This window comes from Rhea pennata, chromosome Z, assembly GCF_028389875.1.
Source record: "Rhea pennata isolate bPtePen1 chromosome Z, bPtePen1.pri, whole genome shotgun sequence".
NCBI classification, from domain to species: Eukaryota; Metazoa; Chordata; class Aves; order Rheiformes; family Rheidae; genus Rhea; species Rhea pennata.
The window spans coordinates 57,606,532-57,628,256 of record NC_084702.1 but is presented as its reverse complement, the minus strand read 5'-3'; the positions used below and the strand labels follow the sequence as shown (position 1 = coordinate 57,628,256).

General features: G+C 36.3%; 1 protein-coding gene across 1 annotated transcript in view; it reads right to left on the bottom strand.

The window, feature by feature from the left end:
* Positions 1-21,725, bottom strand: part of JMY (junction mediating and regulatory protein, p53 cofactor) — a 65,055-nt gene that overhangs the window by 17,894 nt on the left and 25,436 nt on the right. Inside the window, exons 3-6 of the mRNA XM_062599120.1 lie at positions 19,746-19,896; positions 17,398-17,567; positions 8,152-8,317; positions 4,214-4,401 (exon numbers count right to left, since the gene is read on the bottom strand). Coding sequence (XP_062455104.1) covers positions 4,214-4,401; positions 8,152-8,317; positions 17,398-17,567; positions 19,746-19,896 — 675 coding nt within the window. The remainder of the gene's footprint in view (positions 1-4,213; positions 4,402-8,151; positions 8,318-17,397; positions 17,568-19,745; positions 19,897-21,725) is intronic.

The window sequence follows — 21,725 nt, the reverse complement described above, 5'->3', positions numbered from 1 at the left end:
CAATATTCAAATCTTTCAGCACAAGAACAATAACGCTAGATATTTTAAATACATAAAGAAAGAGGATAAACTGGACCAGAACATATTTGGTACTGACTGTATACTAAGAAAGAAATGACCTACTTTAATGTAATTAGGGCTCCAAGAAATAAAGCAAAAAACTAGGAGAGGCTGAAAACATGTTGCAGCACAGGATTAGAATTCTGAATCATCTTAAGTAATTACAGAAATGATCTAAGGAAAGAAAGGCTGCAATTTCGCAGGGACAAGCGCAGCGTTCTAGCTGTTGATAAGAAGAAATGACTGCAAATAGAGGATGAAGAACAAATGGTTGGGCTTCAGCGCTGAAGAAAATGATCCGGAGGATTACGGCAGATGACAAGCTGACCATAAATCAACAATCTCAAACTGGTAAAACAAACAAACAAACAAACAAACAAAAAAACACAAAGCATAATAGGTGCACTGGGTGCATGCGGCCTGCAACACGTCTCCAGTAACGCTCTTGTTCCACTCAGCAAAGCTTCAGCTGGAGCATCACGTCGGATGGAGCCGCACTTCAGTAAGGATGCGGACCAACTGCACAGAATTCAGAGAGCAACAAGACATACTGCTTGTTTCTCTCTTATTCACCTGACCGATCTCTGTAATGTCAAATTGCACTTCTACTGAAAAGCAGAAAAGGGGAGCCAATGGACCATTTCAGCCCTTTGCACTGGATAAACTACCGCAGTTAAATGTAATATTGGCACATAATATACAGAAATTAAATATAACACTAATATAGGTCTCTTAGCCAGTTCCAACGAACCAATCTTTCAAATTGAAAAGCATCCCAAAAGAAAAATCAGCCTCTCATTTAGTAAGCTTTGTATGTGCAGAAAGCATATTTTTGTATGATTTCTGTTTTGTTAAGTCTTTAAAATATAATAATAATATGAAAGCACATGAAGTAATCATATTTCAACTATTACTACGTAGCGCGTGCCCTGGCGTTAGCTATTCCTTAAACCGCATGCTTGCAGAGAGTCACAGGTGACACATCAACCGCACAGAACAGCCTGGCAGGAAGCTCCCGAGGTCAAAGCACGCGCTACGAACACGCTGCAAACAGCTTCCCCAGCCGGCTGCTTTTCTCTGTCCACTTAGGATAAGGAATAGTTTTTCCCACATATAATTCAATTTCAAAAATATTTTTCTAGATGCCTTCTGCGACGTCTTTTTCACCTCGTTTCCGTGCTACCTAGCTCCCTAACAGATCACCCCCGAGCCTGCAGCCGCACCGGTGCCCCCGCGCAGCCAGCAGGGGGCGGACTCGGCTAACAGACACACCTGCGCGCAAAACCCGCTTTCCAGAAACACGGGAAAACGAGACGACTGCTGAAATCCGATTCGTGAACAACTAGCTCCCGAGCATCAACACAAAGGAACACCAGGAAATGCCTGCTCAACGAATGCACGTATGGTCTGGGGAAGAAATTATGAGAGAAGGAAGCCTATGCTCCCGTTAGTGCAGCGCAAGAGGAGACAGGACACAACCTCCGTAAAACCGTTATCTTCAGAGGTGCTGTCTGTAGCTCAAAATCACAGCTCAATCAGGGCTCTAACAAGAGACCTTTAGCCAAAGTTTCTAAATAAAAAAAGAAGTTTGTTACAATTATTTGACAGCAGTATTAAAAAAATAAGAAGCATCAGGTGGAAAAAAAAAAAAAAAGAATTTCTAAAAAGTAGAATGAAGAGAGATTGCAACCACAAAAGTATATAGGTGTTGTAAAGTCTTGGTCTACACATAGTAGTTGATCCTCTTTCACACACAGGCAGGACTTTCAAACAGCTCGATGATGAAATAGCCTTCTCCAAAAAAACAAGTAAAAACCTTGATGTTAAGAGAATTACTTCCCATTGTACCTTCAGTTACCAAAAAGCTAATAAGCAACAGCTATAACTTCTATATTCCTACATATATCACAACACTATGGTACGCACCACTTAATGCATAGCTTCCTACTTTTGCTATCGATTATCGACCTATCAAGAAGAAAACCACTTGTTTACCGTTATGTTTTAAGATACTTTGCTGAATCAAGCAGAGTCAGGAACACAATCTGCGAAGCACTGAGGAGATCTTAGACTCTCAGCTCACCAATAAATGTTTCTTAATGGCGAGAGTGGGACATACTGTATGGAAAATCTCTTTCCTGAACGCACGTGTACTTTCCAAATCCAACCTCAAAAACTCATTCTTTTTCCACTTAGCATTCAGCCATTGACTTGCTCCTTCTCGCCATCCAGATTGCACTTTTGCATCCCATCCGCATCGTTGTTCTGCACGTGTAAATTAAGGTTCTTGTTCGGAAGAGTTCGCAGTTTGTTTTCTCACAGGTTTATAAAGTACAACTACGCGCAGCAGGCACTATAAGTAACGTTCATTAACAATATGATTTGCAACATCATTCAGTAGTAATTCAAGACATCATGCTTGCTTATCTTTGAATCAAAGACGCAAGACTCTTGACTTTCCAGGTAATCACCAGTAAAGTTAGGAGGACTCTGAATTAGAGGTGCATTCAGCAATAGCAAGAGCAGCTACAGTAAATGCCTGTTTAACATAAATATTCATAAAAATGGCTGTGTTCTTCCCAATAAGTACTGTAAAATGGCACAGAACAACTGATTCCACTTATTCTTTTTGCTCAAATCAAAATCTATTATTTCTTCCTGCAAGTTTAAATGTGTGTTATTATAATCTACGTTCTCTTTGGGAGCTGAAAGCTAAGCATCTGAGTACAGCATTCAACTGCAGGTATTTCTACACTGGGCAACGAAGTTTGTACAGAGAGCTGGAACTAGTTCAGAGAGTGCTGTGATGTCCAGGCTCAGCAATGAAGTTTCACATGGACACATTACCTCAGGTCCTGAAAACAGTACAGCCACACTATTCCAGCACAGTGTTACGCACACGTGGCTGTATTACTCCCGAGATGCAGAGCCATGCTACTACACACCCTCTGCTTCATGTTTTGGTGCACAAGCAGGCACGCTGCACCTAGCGACAGGGCCTAGAATGAGCAATTGCTTCAGCTTCAACAAGGTATTTGTTACATACGAATGAACCAGCAGCAAGTGACTAGTTATACAGATAAGAAGTCATGCTAAAAAAGAAAAAAAGAAAAAGAAAAATCTATTCCTGCTTCAGGGTCACTTCTCAACTTCTCCTCCCTAAGTCAGCAGGGAACAACAACCAGCTTCTGGCTATTGCTTTATTTCCTCTGTTATGCTTCAGGTTTAGATATAGATGTATTAGTTGTGAATGGGAAGACAAATCTTTTCCCTGAACCTACTGAAACTGTTATAAAGGTGTGACCTCCCACATCATGTGATATGATTGGTAATATATAACCCTCCCATCCTCTGCTCCTAAGCAGAGATTTCTGTATAGCTTTATACTATACAACACTGGATGAAAACATATTTTTTTAAAAAGTATTACACTGCCGTCTCAGAATTTTGATATATTATATTCATTAAGCTTCCTTGCTCATTAATAATGCATATTGATGCAATTGCAAACTGCTAGGGAATAATAAACAAGTTGTTCTGGAAAAAGGAATGGACATACTCACCTACACTTAATATACAATTTCAAAACATTAGCCATATTACAAACAATCTTCTGCACTAATAGTAAATAGCACAAAATAGCTAAAAACCACTACCTAGTTTTACAAATTAAAAATATATAGTGGCTTTAATGTGTATTTGATGAATACCGAGAAACAGAGAATCAATAGCACAATACATAAGTTAAAAGGAAGAGATGAGAAAATGAAATACTCATTAGTAAAACAATATCCTTGAAGATTCTCTTTGAATTAAAAAGCAAGATACAAATATACTCTCTGTAAAAATATGATACAATCTCCACAAGTATTTTCATTAATAGAAAAGAATAACTGTTGATTACCGTTCCTGTTCTGCTCCTGCAGTTCTGATTAAAGGTTCCCTAAAAGCTAAACAGATATACCATATTTTAAATATGTCAATTGGATAAAAACATGCCATTGTCTTTGTCTATTAACAGCATAAAAATTTTAGTAAATAGTAAATATAATCCATGAAAATTCTGGGAGACTTAGAAGCTGCATCTGAAATGTAATCTTTTAAAGTTTCACTAAGTTTGCTAATTATGCTAGAATTTTGCAATTTAAAGTACCTTTTTATTTCTGAGGTAGGCTTTCTTGGCTGAAATACGTCCACGCCTGGCTTCCAGCTGGCGGATTTTTTGTTGTAATTTCTGCAGTTCCTCTTTTTGCAGATGTACAGATGTTACCATATCCTCTTTTTCAAGCATGGCTTCCATACTTTCGTAAGTGTCATAATACACTACTTCATCTTTCTTCTCTGTTTAAAAATATCAGCAACAAAAAGTCAAATCAATATTTTGTATTTGATTAACATTTTGTTTTGTTCAACAACAAAACCCCCCTCCTGAGTGGCGAGATTTAATGTAGAGGAATGCTATAGTCGTTTGAGAGGAAGAGCAAAAACAAAAGGTCAGAGTGACAGCACTAAAGAGCAAAGCCTTTAAAATTTGCATGAAGAACAGAAATCAACACTAATGAAGCATAGCCTGTTACGCAGGTAAGCTCAGCGTATTAAAAAAACGAATGCAACCGTAAATGTGTCTGTAGTCTAACTTCAACACGATGCCCGTGTATATCTTTGGGTTTCTTAACTAGTGTAAGTTACCCCTGATGCACAGTAATACCCGCTGGTCTATCACTACAAAGCTCAGGACATACAGGCTCTTCAAAAAACCTTTGCCAGGAGATTCCTCTATCACAAATTACTATTAATTTCATGAAAGGGGAGTTGGACAACACAACAACACTAAAAATTCTCTCTTAGGAGGTTTTTGACCTCCCAGTCACTGCTTCTGCTCAGAGGCAGCAGTGGGAGGGTAGCTTTGAGGCCATCCTTCAAAGCATTACATGCCTGAAAAGGAGGTCATTACTAACAGTTTTATCAACACTCATGATTTTTAGCCTCCTGAGTGAAGCACGCAGTATAACATTGAGCTCATCTCTAAGGCTGGTTTCTCATCTCTTGCCAAGAGGGAAAAGAATGAGAATTATAAATCTTTGCAGAATGCTGGGACGAAGGAGAAGCGAAGACTGCTTGCTCCCTGTGTCACTGGCACACTACCTTCTCATTTCTTCTGCATCAACTGCCTTTCAAGAAGGCTGTAATTTCCATTTTATTTAGCTTCCTCCTACTTCTGCTACAAGATAATTTGGAGAGAATGGCAGGGATTTTTTCAAAATGATATCCATTTTAAAAAAATTGCCGTTCATATTATTTGCATGCAAGGTCTCTGCTGCAACCAAAATTCACAGAATAGAACAGAATTCAGATTGTATCATGCTACTTTCAGCTCAGCAGAAGACATGATATTACCAGAAAAGGAGGAACAGGAACCTAATAGAAACAGATCTGCTTGAGTCTTTACTTAGGCATTCAGCTTAAAAAAAACAACAAATAATTCATCCATAGTTAAACAATCAAGTCATTAGAACCATTTGAGACATGAATGACTAAAAAAAACAAAATCAAAAGATTCCCCCCCTCCCCCCCAGGAAAACACATAGTTAGAACAGAAATAGAGGAATTTACAAATGAAATTCTAATAGCTCAGCTACAGAGCTGTCAAACATTGCAGTTCCAAAAAATGTAGCATTAAACAGTGCTTATAAATACCAAATATCCAAGAAAATTTGGCAATTCTATTACATCCTCTATCAAAAATTCTCAGTCGTCCACAAACATCTTTTGAACTTTTAAAATTTATATTAATTTGGCAAGTGCTTAAACTGCTAGCAACTCAAACACTTAAAATAAATCAAATAAAATAATTCCCCTAAGGTCCACAACATTTGCATTTGTTCAAAAAAGAAAAAAAAAAGAAAGAAAAAAACACAACCAAACAAAACAACTAAACAAAAAAGAGCCATCCAAAATCAAAATAAAATAGGAATCAACTATCATGTTCTCTGCTGACAGCACTAAAATCACCAAAAATCCATCTTACAAGGATGCATAGATAGTTTGTACGGACAGGATAAGACTCTTTAAAACACTAACCTATCAAGTTTGAGAATTTAAGTGCAGGTGTTTGATTAATGACAGTAAGACACTGCAGTTTATAATACTAAAGTTTACTGTCATTCAGTAATTTTCAGATCCGAAGTGCTGCATTTGCAAAATGTTCTCCTGCTCCTAACTTACAACCTGCAGATTCAAACTGGCAGTCAAATCAAATCTTGTTCTCAAAAGATTCTCCGTTGGAGCTTCATCTGCTCTTCTGCTGATTTTGCACAGATCAGAACAGAATCCAAAACATTCTGATAAATAGCCGCAGAGCCAATACATTTAATGAGAAAAAAAACAGCAACAGCTTCTAGAAGTCTCAAAACCACATATATTTCAAATCATACAAACATCTTCAATTAAAAGGCTGGTACTATACTGATTGTACCTACACTTTAAAAAGGAAGAACAACAGAAGATGCAAGACAATACTTCTCTCTTCAGCTCAGTAGGAAACACCAAATATTAAAAGACCACTATATTTTTGACAGATGTCTTCAGTCAGACTAGATACTGAATAGTTTTGACCAGATGCAGCCATTTAAATGCAACATTTTTCACAATTGTTCTATCCCCACCTTGTCTGAGTAAATTCCAAAGAGATAACTTCGTCCTTCAAACAAAATTCCCACACAGTTAAGAAAGACACTTTTCATTTTCTGTCCTATGGTATAGCTGAGAATTGTTAAAAACTGTAATTACTTCTGAAGTAAACAGCTACCTTTAATACAAAAATAAAAATCTTTTTTGATTTTTTTATTAAAGTGTACTTTAAAAATTTAAAACAGCAAAGGAAACCGGAAAAGTGAACAATTAAGTTGCCATTGGGGAAGGAAAGGGTTGTCTGGTTTGTTGAATGGGGGATTTTGTTTCATTTTGAGTCAGGTTGTGGAGGGTTTTTTGCGATTTCTGAGGAAAATGTAAATGACAACTCAATGACCTGTGCTGTTTTTACAGCAGGCCTAATCTCTCAGGGCCCTTAAGTTTTGCTATTATTACCTCAACAAGGTAAGGATTTTGACACACATTTCCTTTCTACTCAGTCTCCTGCTCAAGGGATTTTCTTCAGTCTGCACATAAGCAAACTGTAGAGCGATTTCAATATCAAAAGTAAGTGCATCGATTCCCAAGTGCGAACAACTATCTGTCTATTAAGCACTAACTAGCTGCCCACAGAGGCACAAGCTCAAGCTGCCACATTTCTTTCAAGTCACTTACGAAGTTTTCAGTCCTCAGCTTCTTTACATATAAATAATGTTGTTGCCGTGAGACGACAAGCATGAAAGGAGGAGATGCACACAACAGTGAGTGGGAGAGAAGGCTCCAGGATGCCCATGTTTTCTCTTTCTCCAGAGGCAACTCACAATGCAACCTCATTTCAGATCTCTACTCTTAAATGACTCTGCTAACCTCAATAAAAGTTTCCTATGCAAGTACTGTGTACTAAACAATAACACAAAGCTTATATGAATAAAAGCTTTAAGTGTAGAAAGGTCCAAAGGAGAGAACAGGATTCAAAAACACCGTATGATTTGCCTGTACCATTTCCAGAGTCTGTGAGTACAAATGGAACTGTAAGGTTTGCATCACTGCTCTAATCAGTAAGATAGCAATACAACAAGCTTCAAAATTTAGCTGAAGGATTCAAGTTTGCAGGAATTCCTTTTGAGAATCAGTAACTTCAAGAATATGATTAGGGTCAATACAAATTTTTAATGAAAGTCCAATAATTAAAACTTTTTTCCTCCCTAAAAGCAGTTTTTTCAAACTTTACATAGTATCTTATATGTTTATTTCCTGACATGAGAACCAGTCCAAAACTTCTGTATCTTTTTGTATATGACCTGATGCAGATTTTAATTTAACAGTACTTATGGTAAAAGATCCAGCTCTTAGTATGGTAAAGAAACTACTCTCATTTAATTCCCATAGGCTTTACTGGAAGCTTATGAAGAGAATGATCTTTTGCAGATTATATGTTAATTATTATTATGCATAAAGTACCTGACATCAGTCTTCTGATGCTTTCAAGTTGTGCTGTCAGCAGCAGCTCTTCACATTTCAAGATCTCAAACTGCACTTCATATAATTGAAGCTGCAGATCATAATAGTCAGCTTCTAACTGGTCCAAATGGGCTATGGCTTCTGTACCACCTTTCAGACTTTGCATCTAAATGTAAAGAGAAAAGGAAAATACACATAGTTCTAGGATATCAGGAGAACAAAACTACCAACTTAAATATGACTACAGCTAGATACAGTCTGGTACACTGAACATAACATGGTAAAATTACACACAACAATGACAGAAAACCGTATTTGATAAGTTTGATAAGCTACATGTCTTCACACATCTCTGATACTTCTTGTATTTTACATATGAGGGCAGTAGAATCCATGGCATTGGATTACTTTCTGTGACTGTCAAGTCATACAATAAATATGAAGCATGAAATACTCCCATCACCCTTTTATTCCAGTACTTGACTCTTTAAAGAAATAAAATGAAATGAATATTTTCTTATCTTCAATCCAAAAAGTCTAAAAGTTGTTTTGCTAACAGCATCTAGAAAACTAAAGTTAAAATTGTTATTAAAGCCAAATTTGTGAGGAAAAAAGTAAGAAGGGGCGAGAACAGGAAAAATTACATGCACTGATCCTCTTGAAATGACAGTAACTTAACTTGGAGGAGTTTTTCTACAAATAGAAAAGTTTGAGTGAAGAGATAAATGGGTGCTTTTTATTGTATTTTATACGCTTATATTGTATAAGCATAAGATATAAGCATAACAAAGTAGAACATCTACCTAGCCACAAGCTTTCATAATACTTTTTTCATTTTTTCCTCCAAAAATCTCACAAAAATCTCATACTCAAGAAATACTAAAATACCAGGAGATCTTATGTGGTGTCTCGCTTTGGAGGGAATTCAAAGCTAGGCACCTCTAAGACCTCCTAGTAGGAAAAGAGTTAGAGCCACACCCAAATTTTCTCCCCCTTCTCAAAAAATAAATCTCATACTTTCTCTTTCATGAAGGATGAAAGTAATTCTAGATTCTAGATAGACTTTTACTTTATGGTGATTTCTTCATAGAGTAATATCTGTAATTATGCCAGAAATGGGTTTCTAAGGTTTTTTGTTTGTTTGTTTGTTTTTTGTTTTACATGAATGCTTAAGTACAACTATATTAAAACAGGAAAAATCTGTACTGAGCCAGACCAAAGATCAATCTTACTCAATATCCTGTTTAAGACAAAGAATAACAGCAAATTTCTAGGAAGACAAAACATCGTAGGCAGTACAGTGATATTTCCTCAAAATGCTTCCCCAGCCTCTAGTGAAACTTGCAGCTCAAGACCTCTTAAGTCACAGTACTGCCTTGCGTATTATGTAGTCTTACTGATGTTACTACACAAATTTGTCCAACCTCTTTTTGATGGCATGCAAGCTTTTAGCGTCTGCATCATTACCCACTGATAGGGATTTCACAGATAATTACACACCATGGAAACGGTTCTCTGAGCCATGCTTCTTTCCATGGAAGACTGACAGAAGAATCGATTCACAGGTCTTCCATTTAAGTTCCGTTTTTAAAACTGCTTCTAATTCACGGCCTATTTACTGAATGCATTTTATGTATGTAAGTTATCAACTCAAAAGGATCATTAAGTCTTCAAGTGTTATATAATTTATATGTTTCAGCCAATGGTGACACCAAGACATATTGTTATGCCAGTCTATTACTCTGCATCCTTACTGAGTTACTAGTTGTGACCAAAATAGTAAGTGACATACTGATTGCACACTTGTAGCAAATTAGAGGCTATCTTCCCAAAGGATAAAAGGACCAATTCTCTTAAACCTTATTTTTCTTTTCCCCATAAAAGAGGGCCAACGTTAATTTTCCAGGCAGGGAATCCTAGTATTTGGCATTTTCATTTCTCATTGTAAAATGACATACCATAGCAAAAAAATATTTTTTCAGCAAATTAATTCAATGTCATTCAAGCTTTACCACAAGCAAGAACTTGTGCTTTGTCAGTCAGCTCTGAAATTCATCCAGATTTAAAGTAGTATGCATCTTTTCTTTAAACAAGATAGTCCCAAATTTAAGTCCACAGATTTTATATACAGACTGCAGAGAGTTGTAAATTGGACATTTTAGAAAGTATTAACTAATCAAGTTATACTAGCTCAAAATTTGTTTCAGTTGCATCAATGTCCTTCTGCTGGATAAAGGAGCTGTCCGACAACCGAAGTGTAGAAAGCCCTGCAGGCATACATTACAGATGCAGCCAGACAACTGGTCCGTTTTAATGGTACAACAACATCATATTCAGTTCAAGTGCAATAGCAATGGGAAATTAATTCTGCAATATGGCACTCAGCCAGATATCCTAGCCAGATAACAGCCCCTTGGGGAAAGGACAGGAAAGTGAGAAAGGAAGGGAGAGAGAAAGCAGGAGGAAAAGAAAGAAAGAGAAAGAGAAACAGAGAAAAAGAAGGGGGGGAGAGAAAAAAAAAGGGAAAAAAGAGGAAGCAAAAGAAAAAGAAAGGAGAAAAGAAAAAGAGAAAGAAGGGGAAAAGAAAGACAAAGAAAGAAAGAAGGAAGAAAAAAGAAAAAGAAAGAAGGGGGAAAGAAGAGGGGACCTCTTATTTAAACCGTTTGTATTAAACTTTGTGTGAGATATTATATACGTATCAAAACTCTAACATTAGCACTATGAAGAAAGTTACAGCACTGTTTAGTAAAAATTTAACATGGAATATTTTCAATCTTTAAGAATAAGAGTTGCTATCTAATCTGTACTAGCAACTTGCTGTATCCATGGTAGGAAAGATATGAATGTAAAAAAAAATCTTAGACTGGTCACCACAGTGAAAGAAGCACAGAGAACTTCTAAAGCAAGAATGCAATTACAGGAAAGAAACATTTTGCAGCTGGACAAAGAACTACAAGTTAAGAGATCTGAGTTCAGTTTCCCACTGTGCTTCAACTTCCTGTATTAACTCAAGCAAATAATTTAATCTCTGTAGCCTTAATTTAGCTAACTGTTTAAGGTCTTTGTTATTTCATTCATATTAAGCAAAAGAACTTCAAAAGCAACTTAGCTTTCTTAACAGTTCTATGGCAAAAAAATATCATCTATAAATCAACACAAAGGCAATAAAGATACATGGATTAACATAGAAAGCCTCTAACAAACCATAAATATGCACACTAAGAGAACTCATGACAAAGTTAATAGAAAAATAGAGAAATATGGAACATAGAACCAAGGGTCATCCAATCCAGCTGTCCACCATCACAGAACACTTTCATGCAGCTAACTAAAATTAACCAATTTCACCATGGGAATTTTTAAAATAATGTCCATGTTGTTATTGCTGCGCTGGTTTTGTAAAACTAAAACATTAAGCTTCCACAAAACGCCGCATTTGTTCTTCCTATTGGAAGGCTGTTCCAGATCCTCTTGCCTAACTGCAGTTTTCTTCCATATTTCCAAATGTATTCACAAACAGATAATTCCATTTGTTCTTCTGCCAACACTCAGCATCAACACACATAGCTCTTCTTAACTGGTATTTATTGCCAATTTATATGCCATTAGCATATTTGAGGAGATTGTGCATCACCTTAGCCTTTATTTTACTTGCCCAAACAACCTTAGCTGGGCTGGGCAATCTGCTCTAGCCGATCCTGCCTCGCTCAAACGATCCCCCCATGTCCCTGCCAACACCAGCTATTCTGTGATACTGCAACTCCTTTTGTAAAATAAACTCCTGGTTATTTCGATCACTAGAGTAGCCCTTCTCTGCACCTGTTCCAGTTAGAACTAATCTTGCTGGGGTGACCAGAAAGGTGTGGAAGAAAATCTTGCAAGTGCCCTGCACAGTGACACCTGGGTTGCCAGCCCGGAAGGCCTCTGCTGCTGTACCACCTCGCCGCACTGCTGGCTCAGTCTCAGCGCTACCTGCCAGCGAGACCACGGTCATCCTCACCTGCTCTCATTTACAAACTGACTAACTTGCAGCTCACAGTAAAAATTCCTGCTACTCATCCAACACATCAATAGCTATTATTAAATTTTCTATTATCCAGTCCTCTAAGTCATCCGCTGTTGTTCAGATAAAATACAAAGTCGTTTTAATATACCGCACGTGAATACTGACTGTTCTCTAATTCAAATACTCACTTTAATTCATCACTGTTACTCTGAAAAATCTCCAAAGAAGGTGAGTAAACATCAGAGAAAAACTCCAGTCTTGAAGTATGAATACGAATGTGCATCTTTAAAAGCAGTAGAAAATCATTTTAAAGAATTCTTAAATGATTTTATGGGAAACAAGAAGTACTCTGCCAATTATGAAAGCCAAGTTCCTACTCCTATCTGGCAACTTGTGGTACATAAGTATCCTTTCATCCAATAACGTACCAAGAGTCAACTATAGTCAGGTCATGATACTACATGATAAAATGTCATAGAAAATAAAGTTAAGAGGATCACTCATAAAAAGCATGCTGGGCTATATAAAGAAAATCCAGCCATCAGAAAAAGCATGTCTCCCCTATGATGAAAGTTTATCACTATTATTATAAACTTTTGTTTTCCAAGACTAAATATTCAAAAACATGTAGACAACCTGCTGAACCAACTGTTCTCATAAATATTTAACAGTAATATTGCCTCTGAACTGTGATTTTTCTATTATTTTTCAACTGGATTTTGCCTTTCTTACGCTTTAAAATAGATCATCTAGTCATTAGCCAGTAAAAAGAATATAAAAGTAAATTAAGTTCTAATCATTCAATTTCAAAAGAAGTTACCTGGAATTTTGCTATTAAAACCAAAGTAGATTGCTAGAAAATTATCCATTAATAACTGCATTATTAGAAGCCTATTAGAAGTTTTGTCTATATAATGTACCTCCTCTTTTACTTGAGGTGCTTAGAATCTTATTTTTTCTTAAAAAAAAAAAAAAAAGGAAAAGTAACCACTTAAAAATAGCTTTTTGTTTTTGTTTCACTTCAATCAAAAATTCAAAAAAATCCTTTGAACTTAAGAATACTACACAAACTTCTTATGTAGCATTAAAGGAAAAAAATAAGAATGGTCATTTTTACTGCCAATTTTAGTTTGTCAAGTTGAGCGCTGAAAGTGAAGACTAAACTGTTTTAAAAATAACAATTCAAATATACTTAAATAAATCTTCAAAATTTCCAGATTTAGGGGACTATGGACAGATTTTAATGTTTCCCAGAACACAGTATGTATTATTATCAAGCTATTATTTCAATTCCTCAAATTCAAACTATTTTAAATTTCAAAATTAGTTTGCTACTTAACCTTTCCAAAATGGTGTCCAAAACACAAGCAGTTAAGATACATGGAATGCTATCACATTGAAATATTCTTTTCTGAAACTATTATACTGCATCTTATATTAATTTCTTACAGAAAGATCATTTGCTATAGATAGCTAACCAAGCATTCTGAATAGAATTCTTAACAAAATTTTAATTTTTGCTGATGCCTCCAACTCAGGCAAAACTTAAATGACAGTTGTGAATTCCAGGATGTACTTAAATCCTCAAAGTCACTGGAAGCAAGTATGTCTTGGACTGACCATGCTCAATATACAGAAAAGAAAGAATTATGAAACTAATATATATATGTATGTATATATACATGTATATATACACAAAATGAAAGAGTACTTTGATGGAAAATGATTTTATTTACAAGAATACCACAAAACATTTACTGTAAAAGTTGAATCTTCAGAATTATCCACTTTTAAAGGGCAAAAGAGAACATGAGTTACTGAAGTCTATGCCTGCAAAAAAGGGATTTGTTGGAATTTAAATGTCCACAAATTCACTTCCATTTGTCCAAACTATTTTACATACTTAGAGAATTACAAAAGAGCTCTCACTGTGATTTAAGGCTTCTGTTTACTGTCATGAGAACAAGACTTGGCAACCAGTCCACAAAAACAGACTCTGGTCTACCTCAAAAGGAAAGTTTTCACTGCTCCCTTCAAACGAAACTCAGGACAACAACAGATGGAATTCAAGAAGAACAAATCAGGAAAATAATAAAGCTCAATATGTAGTTTGTGGTTAAGTCTTTCCTCTCTTTTTAATATAGATAACAACACAGCAAACAGTTTCATCTGTAAAATTAAAAAAAGTGATTACAACTAACAATCTGCAATTCAGACATCACAGATGCTCAAATTCCAGGTATGTACATCTGCAAAGTTACATGCCCTACTTCACAACTAAGGCAGCTTCTCCTACTGTACCTCAGTTGCCCAAATCCTTCATTATACTGTAATTTTTATTATTCTCCTAGATAAATCAAGATCTTAAAATTGGTCTTTTATTAAAATTTAAGACATTATCATTCACTGGGCCTTTTTTTTTTTTAAGTGGTTTTTAACATGCAACTGGAATAGTCTTTAAACAACCTATACGTGTGCGTGTGTATATGTGTGTGTATATATGTATATGTATGTACATATATACATACATACATATATACACACATACACAAAGAAAATACTAGTATTTGGTTTATTTTAACAGAATTTGCTACAATGGTATAAAGATTAAGTGAAATACTAAAAAGAGGACTCTCTTAAAATTCAACTGCCACCTCCCACAGTTTTATGACATTTTATCCACTAAATAACATCCACAAAGATTCAAAAGAATCAAATAGCAGCAGAGCAGCTATTCCGCCCCAAAGCTACAGGTAATTCCAAGTATATCATTTCATAGTCCATACAACCCTCTAACAATATTCTGCAGATTACCTTCTTAGCGTGGTTTCCTCTAAAGAAAACGGCTATGTATCCCAGGGGACCACGCTCAGGGCGCAGCTGGCTGCGGTATCGAGTATCAGCTGTACCCGACAGCCTCACCAAGCAGCAGAGAGGCTGCAGCCTGTCTAGCAGCAGAGAATATGGCTTTGGTGGCTTTGGGAAATCTTAAATCCAGACCTTCACAATGCAACAGATGCTTGCTGTACAGGTACAGGGAAGAGTAACAGGCAGTGGTATGTCTCCACAGAGCTACCTAGAGGCAGGGGCTACACGGCTCCTTGACGTTTAATGCAAGAAGCACATTCAGCAAAGAGGCGTATTGCTACTATTGTACACGGCACTAGCTTTACTTCTGGAATAACACAGGTAATTTTGGCTACCTCTATTGAAGAAACAAGTGGGAAGTGGAACAACTACACAGAGGGGTTACCAGGACAATCAGGTGAATACAGAGCCTATCTTGTCTTGCTTTTTCCAACAAAAGCAAAGCTGAGCAGGCATATGACTTTTCTATAAATAAATCAGAGAAAAAAAAGGCACAGCAGGAAAAAGAGCTATTTAAGACCAGCACTGGCAGAAGAATAAAGGAATATAACTGGTCAGAAAAATTCCCAGAAATTATTTTGGCCAGTACCATGGCAATTTGACTGTCATTTCCATTATCAGAGCAGGCAAACTTAAGAGTTAACTCAGGTATGTCTAGCTACTACTTTACAGTACAGCATATACATGTACAAGATCACTCTGTATTCAAGTAGTATCTCCAGATATTTCCACTGATTCATTATTTCTAATTGATGAACCCATATGTAATGGCATGATTTTTTAAAAGAAAAAAAGTATAGTAATCAAATGCTGCACTTCGCAATTTGTAAATCCATTCTGTTTCTACAATGTTAGTCTCCAGGACTGTCCAATTCTTATAGTATGATATAACATTTCAATTCTTTCATAAGGAAGTCTCCCAACTTTGTCCTCAACAGATTTAACCTTTATTGTGACAACATCACTAATAAACATGAAGATCAATTCAGAAACTGATTCTTGAGAAGCCACACTAACAAACTTCCTTCTCTAATTCTACAATTCTCCTTCCAACACAGCTTGTTCTTACCTGCAGTTTATATAGGCCTCATTGACTTTGCAATTTTTATACTAATCTCTATCTTCTCCAGCTAAACTAGCAATTTTGCATACAGTACTTGGAAAATTCTGTACTAAAGTCAAAATCAGAAGATGCCGTTTCTGCAAATGCAATTATTCACAGAAGGTCTTTTTGAAGTATTACACATCATGAAATACATTTTATTACCACCTAGGTTATAAAGAGGCAGATTATTTGCATATCTTGGTAACCTGAAAAACATGGTAGTATTCTAGATATTTATAATGTGAACACTTTTCAAGAAACAAAAAGTGCTTGATTAATATAGTGAATGAAAACTACACAAGCAAGGATACTTACTTCTACAGAAGCTCTAAAACGGGCATATAGTTCTATCAGGCTTACAAACCTACCAATCTAGACAGTGTTAAAGTCTTGAGTTCTCCACACAATCTTTTAATAAAGGAGCCACAAGTTCAGTGAAATTCTACTGACAAACAAGCATTTGGAAAGCACTCAAAAACCAAGTAACTGTATGGGTAAGATGTAAAATAATACTAGTATGATAACGAAGTTCCTAGAATATCCATAAGATAAAGAATTTTAAAAGAGGAAGAGAAATATTTTTGCTTCATAGCAGATGACATAAAATCCAGTAAGTGTGTTTCCTTTCCGCCAAGACATTTAAATGCAATTTAATGTATACTGTCTCTTTCCTCAGGAAAACTGTTGCCAGCACCACCCTCTCCGTAACACTGCCTTATAGTTAGAGTAAGTAGAGAAAGTGAATGCAGTACAAGAGGCTAGTCCTTGTGTGTATATTTACTAATGTTCAGATACCTTCCATCTGGAATGTAAAAGTTACTCCAAAAAGATGTTTACGCCTCTGAGAGCTGAAGTGTGGAGATTACATAGCAGTAAATTCCTGTTCCTATCCTTCTCCCCATTTTATTCGTTTCAGCAGATAGTTATAAAAATTAACAGTAAAAAAAAAATGCAACATTTGTTACTATGCAAGAAAGTATCTCAAAATGATGTTAAATCATTTTGTAATCAAATGTACCTTTGTGTTTTATTAGTAAGGAGATTGATTAGGAAAAAGTGAAAGGAAAACAGGTAAGTGGCACAAAAATGCAATGGAACTCTATTTGTCTAACATGATAGAATGGGAGAGGGGGGAAACAAATTATAGATTTTGATTGTGAAAAGCTGAAAAATAACAAGTCTATTTTTATTTCAAAGTGCATCAGTCCTGCATTCTTCTCCTTCTTCTGCATGTTTTATTTTTCTATTTATTGCAGTGAAAAATTACCTCCTCTTTCAGTGCATGTTTCTTCTGCTCCAAACAGATTTCTTTAGCACGCATCAACTGCAAAGTCTCCTTAGAAACGGCATACTGAAGCTTTTCCATTCGTTCCACTGCTGCTGCCCATGCTGCCTTACCAAATTTTTTCTGGTCTGCTCGCATTCGATCGTACACAGCTACAAAACGGGGAAAAAAAGCAGTCAGCTTAGCAGTTTACTTTTCAGATCAGCAGTGATCCTATGGTAGGACTACACACACTTCTGCATCCAAAGCAGTCATTTGGCAGACTAATAGCCTTCATATCCAAGATGTAAGTACTGTTGGGATTCTTGTAAATAGGCAATTAGACATTTGTTGACCATCTTATCATTATAATTCCTTTTCATTTGATTTGTTCACCTTTTTTTTTTGTTAACCCAAAGACGAAACATTCGAAGTACTTGCGCAGAACCAGAGATTCAAAATCTCTTGACTTAATAAAAATATTCAGTTAATGCAACCCTGTGTTCTTATATTGCATCCCAGACTTTCCCTGCTTCTGAAAGCCCCAATCAAAAGCTACTAGTCTCCAATTTCCCTTGACAACTTCTACAGTGAAGTCATAAGTTTAATACAAATCTGCAAAGCAAAAATTTCACCTAGACCTCAAGTTGAATACTATAAGAATACTCAATTGAATTTAAATAACAAAAGTAACGATTTTTTAAAAAAATAAGAAAGCAGGTTTCTTTACAGTATTAATTCCAAAGTACAACATGGCCTTGTTATGCAGAGACGAATCAGAATTTCTCCAGAAAGACTTCAGAGTAGCAATAGTCCTTTGCCTGATTCAGACTTGCTCTTCTTGAGCCCCAGACAGCACCTCGGCTGACACACGAGATTTTTGCCATTTTTAATACGCACGCGATGCTGTAGGCTTAGCTTGCAAAGCAAAAGCCATGAAAATCACATAATCAAAATGGGCAGCATCCAGTCCCTAAGTGTTAGAAGATACTACATGCTGTCACTAGGTAATTAGAAAAGAAAAAGATCACTCTTCTCATCTGTTTTTTCCCTTGTGCTGTCTGTTATTATTTTGGTATGTAAGACATCACGGTGATAGACTCACAGGAGGCCAAAAAGCAAAACAAAAACAAAACAGGTAGGCAACCTGTGCACCGAAGTTTTTAATAGTCTTCAGGTATTCCATTTCATCGTATTTTTCCCCAATAATCCCAACATTAAAAAGATCCTGTACATAAAAACAGTATGTGAACAAAATGAAAGGAGGTAACAATAAAAATACATTCTTTACCAACTAATAGTTTTTTATTTGGTGTCTTTGTTATATATAAAAAGGAACCAATTTAATTATAAACATTTAAAACATGCTCTAATTAAATAGATTCCAATATGCTTGAACTGGTTTAGCTGCTTTTGCAAAATAAGCTGCAGTTTCATTTTATTCTTATTTTGGGTTGTTACTGAAAGGATTCATTTTGCACTGACTGCTTCCCTTGAGACAGATCTAGCAATTATACAGGGAGATGACAGGAGACCTATTCATCAATAAGGATTTTCTTCCAGGAGTACAGCTAATTCATCTGGTTGCACAATTACAACTACCAATGCAAAGAGACAGGAACCTGCAGTCAGCTAGACAAGAGTGGGACACGAACTCTTTCAGTGTTTCAGCCCATAGTCAAACTAAAGGAAGCAATAGGAAACAACATCCTCAGGTTTGCCCTAATTAACTCATGCTTTAAGTTAAAATGATATTAGCAAAAGAGTGCAGACAAAGGTGCAAGTCTCATGCCCTGGTTTAACCGGAACATCTCTTTAGTAAAACTGCTGCATGAAGACTTCTAAACAACAGAGCAATTTTCACTGAGTAGATAAACTGAGTTGCTGCTTAATATTTAGAGCTACGAAAAAATCTACTGAAAGGCACAGGAGAAAGGTACCCGAGGAGACGGGGGGGTGGGGGAGAAGAGAGAGAGAGAGAGACGAAAGGGTAATGAACACTTGCTATGGTGGTCTGCCACATTCACTACAGAGGACAAAATCCATCAGGGACTCTGGTCCATAAATCCTTTGCAGACAAACAGAGCAGCTAAGGCAATGACACTGAGAAGGTCATTGGAAATTAAAATCTATTCTATTTGCTTCTGATGATGTTCTGGAAAGAGTCATTTGTGAAAGATTCAAAAGACATACAGAAAAAATGAATGAGCAATGATGACTGCATTTTTCTCAGGGAGGAGTAATTGCGAGAGGGGGAGGAGAGCTACACAGGACAATACAGAACATAGTAAACATTAAATCAGCTTTTAAAGATCTTTTATTTCAAGTATAGGATAGTAGAAAATAACTACCTTTTTGTGCTTTAGCTGTTATTTCAAAGTATTTAACTGTAAGATCTTGAATAGAAAGCACAGCCACATGGGCTTTTTTCTGCCAATCGGCATCTTCTTTTTGCAGACTCTCAATTCTTCTGGGGCCTAGGTAATCATTCTCAATCGAGATCTGAAAATAAATCAATCCATAATTAATAACACAATGAATTGTTGCTATTTTGCCAACAGAAATCCATTTCAAAGGGGAGAGGGGGAGAGAGGGAGGGTGAGGGAGACTTTAAAGTGTTCCCTTCTGCTGAAAAAGATGCATTCAGGGCTTCATTACTGTTCTTACTGGAAGCACAACAAATTCAAATATAAGTTTGATTTGCCAGTATCTTATTATTAAATATCTTATTATCTTCATATAGCAAGCATGTTCTACACAGGCTTTCTTCCAGCAGGTAACACTCCAATACTGAAGTAAATGAATGCTCTTACCTCAAAATGAAGTGAGGGGCAGGGGGGATGAAGTGGGGATGAAGGGGATGTAGTGTTCTACGTTTTGTTGCATATGACTTTTAAAAACATTTTCCTAATAAATGGGATTTTAAATATCTTTTCATTGCTAAAACTAGAACAATTTTGTTTTGAAGTGATAACTATCTAAAGTCAGTAAAAGATTCAAGGTTTCTTTTAAAAAGGGGTAAACATACAGCTTTTTTTTCCCAAAACTGGTTTTGTTTCCCCACACATCTTCAAAATTAAGGTTATAATCTTAGTCCTCACTAAGTAGCCCCCACTGCAGACAACAGACTATCTACTGAAATAATTAAATAATTCTTTAACCCTGATCCTGCCAGACCAAAGTCTTAATTTTGAATATTTTTCATTTATATCAATCAAGAAGACGCCCTATAGCATAGACACTTTAAAAAGTGCTCATAATCTTCTGGGTCATTAGCTATTTTAACCTGAAGCTCTAATGACTCAAATTTTTATGTTAATTTTACAAAACTTCAACTTGGTCTCAAAGAGCAAACTACAAACAGAAGACTTTTAAGTGACAGTTTAGGATCTACCTTTGAATTTCTACTTACCCCATTTCTAAGATAAATGACTTTCAGAAGCAAAAATGCACAAGGCCCTCTATGTAATTGTTAATTTCTTAGAAAACACAGTTTAATAACAATAGAAACATACAAGAAGTATATATACAAGAACTAAACTAAATTCTTTGTAAAGGCAACAGGCAAAGTAAAAATGTGAACAAATGATAGGTGACCATTAATTTTACTGGATGGGTTGCTGGGCAATTTGTTGAAACACAAATGTTCCGTGATTTCCATAGGGAATGCTTACGAGCAGACAGACAAGGAAATTTCCAAAAAAAGTAAAAGCATATGTATATACCAGTGAATGACGACTAGTGAAGTTAATGTTTTTCAAGTACTGAGAACATGAAATAGCATGTTCATTTGAAAAGTAGGACTGAAAAAAAAAAAGCAGTCAGAAGTCTTTCTGCTCTATTCCTAGGTAAAGATACTGTTGGAATTGACACGGGATCATTGAGCAATGTGAGTAGCATGCTTGTCAGCTGTCATTTCTAAGAGAATAAAAGTCTCAATGTAATAGTTCTTCATATAGATTTGCCTGCCAAAAATGTTATTCACACACAGCAAAAGCCTGAGATTTATGCCATAAAGTTGTTCCCCAGCACAGGTATTTACAAGCAACAAAAAAAGGGAAGCATCTTTTCTTTAACCGCAGCGCTGAATATTTCTTCCATACCTTCACTCACACTGAGGGCATACATATGGCAAGGCACCAAAAGCACAAGAAGTTCTGTCTGGAAGTAGGTCACCAAGAACCAGCCCAACATCATGCCTTGAGGCTTCAGCAACAGTGTCATGCTTAATGGAAGCCTGAAGAGAGTCCCAGCCAGCAGACACACTGGATGGACGCTTTTCACTAATGCTGCTTGAGCTGGCCTGCCCTGTTACTTAGCAGTCTTACAGC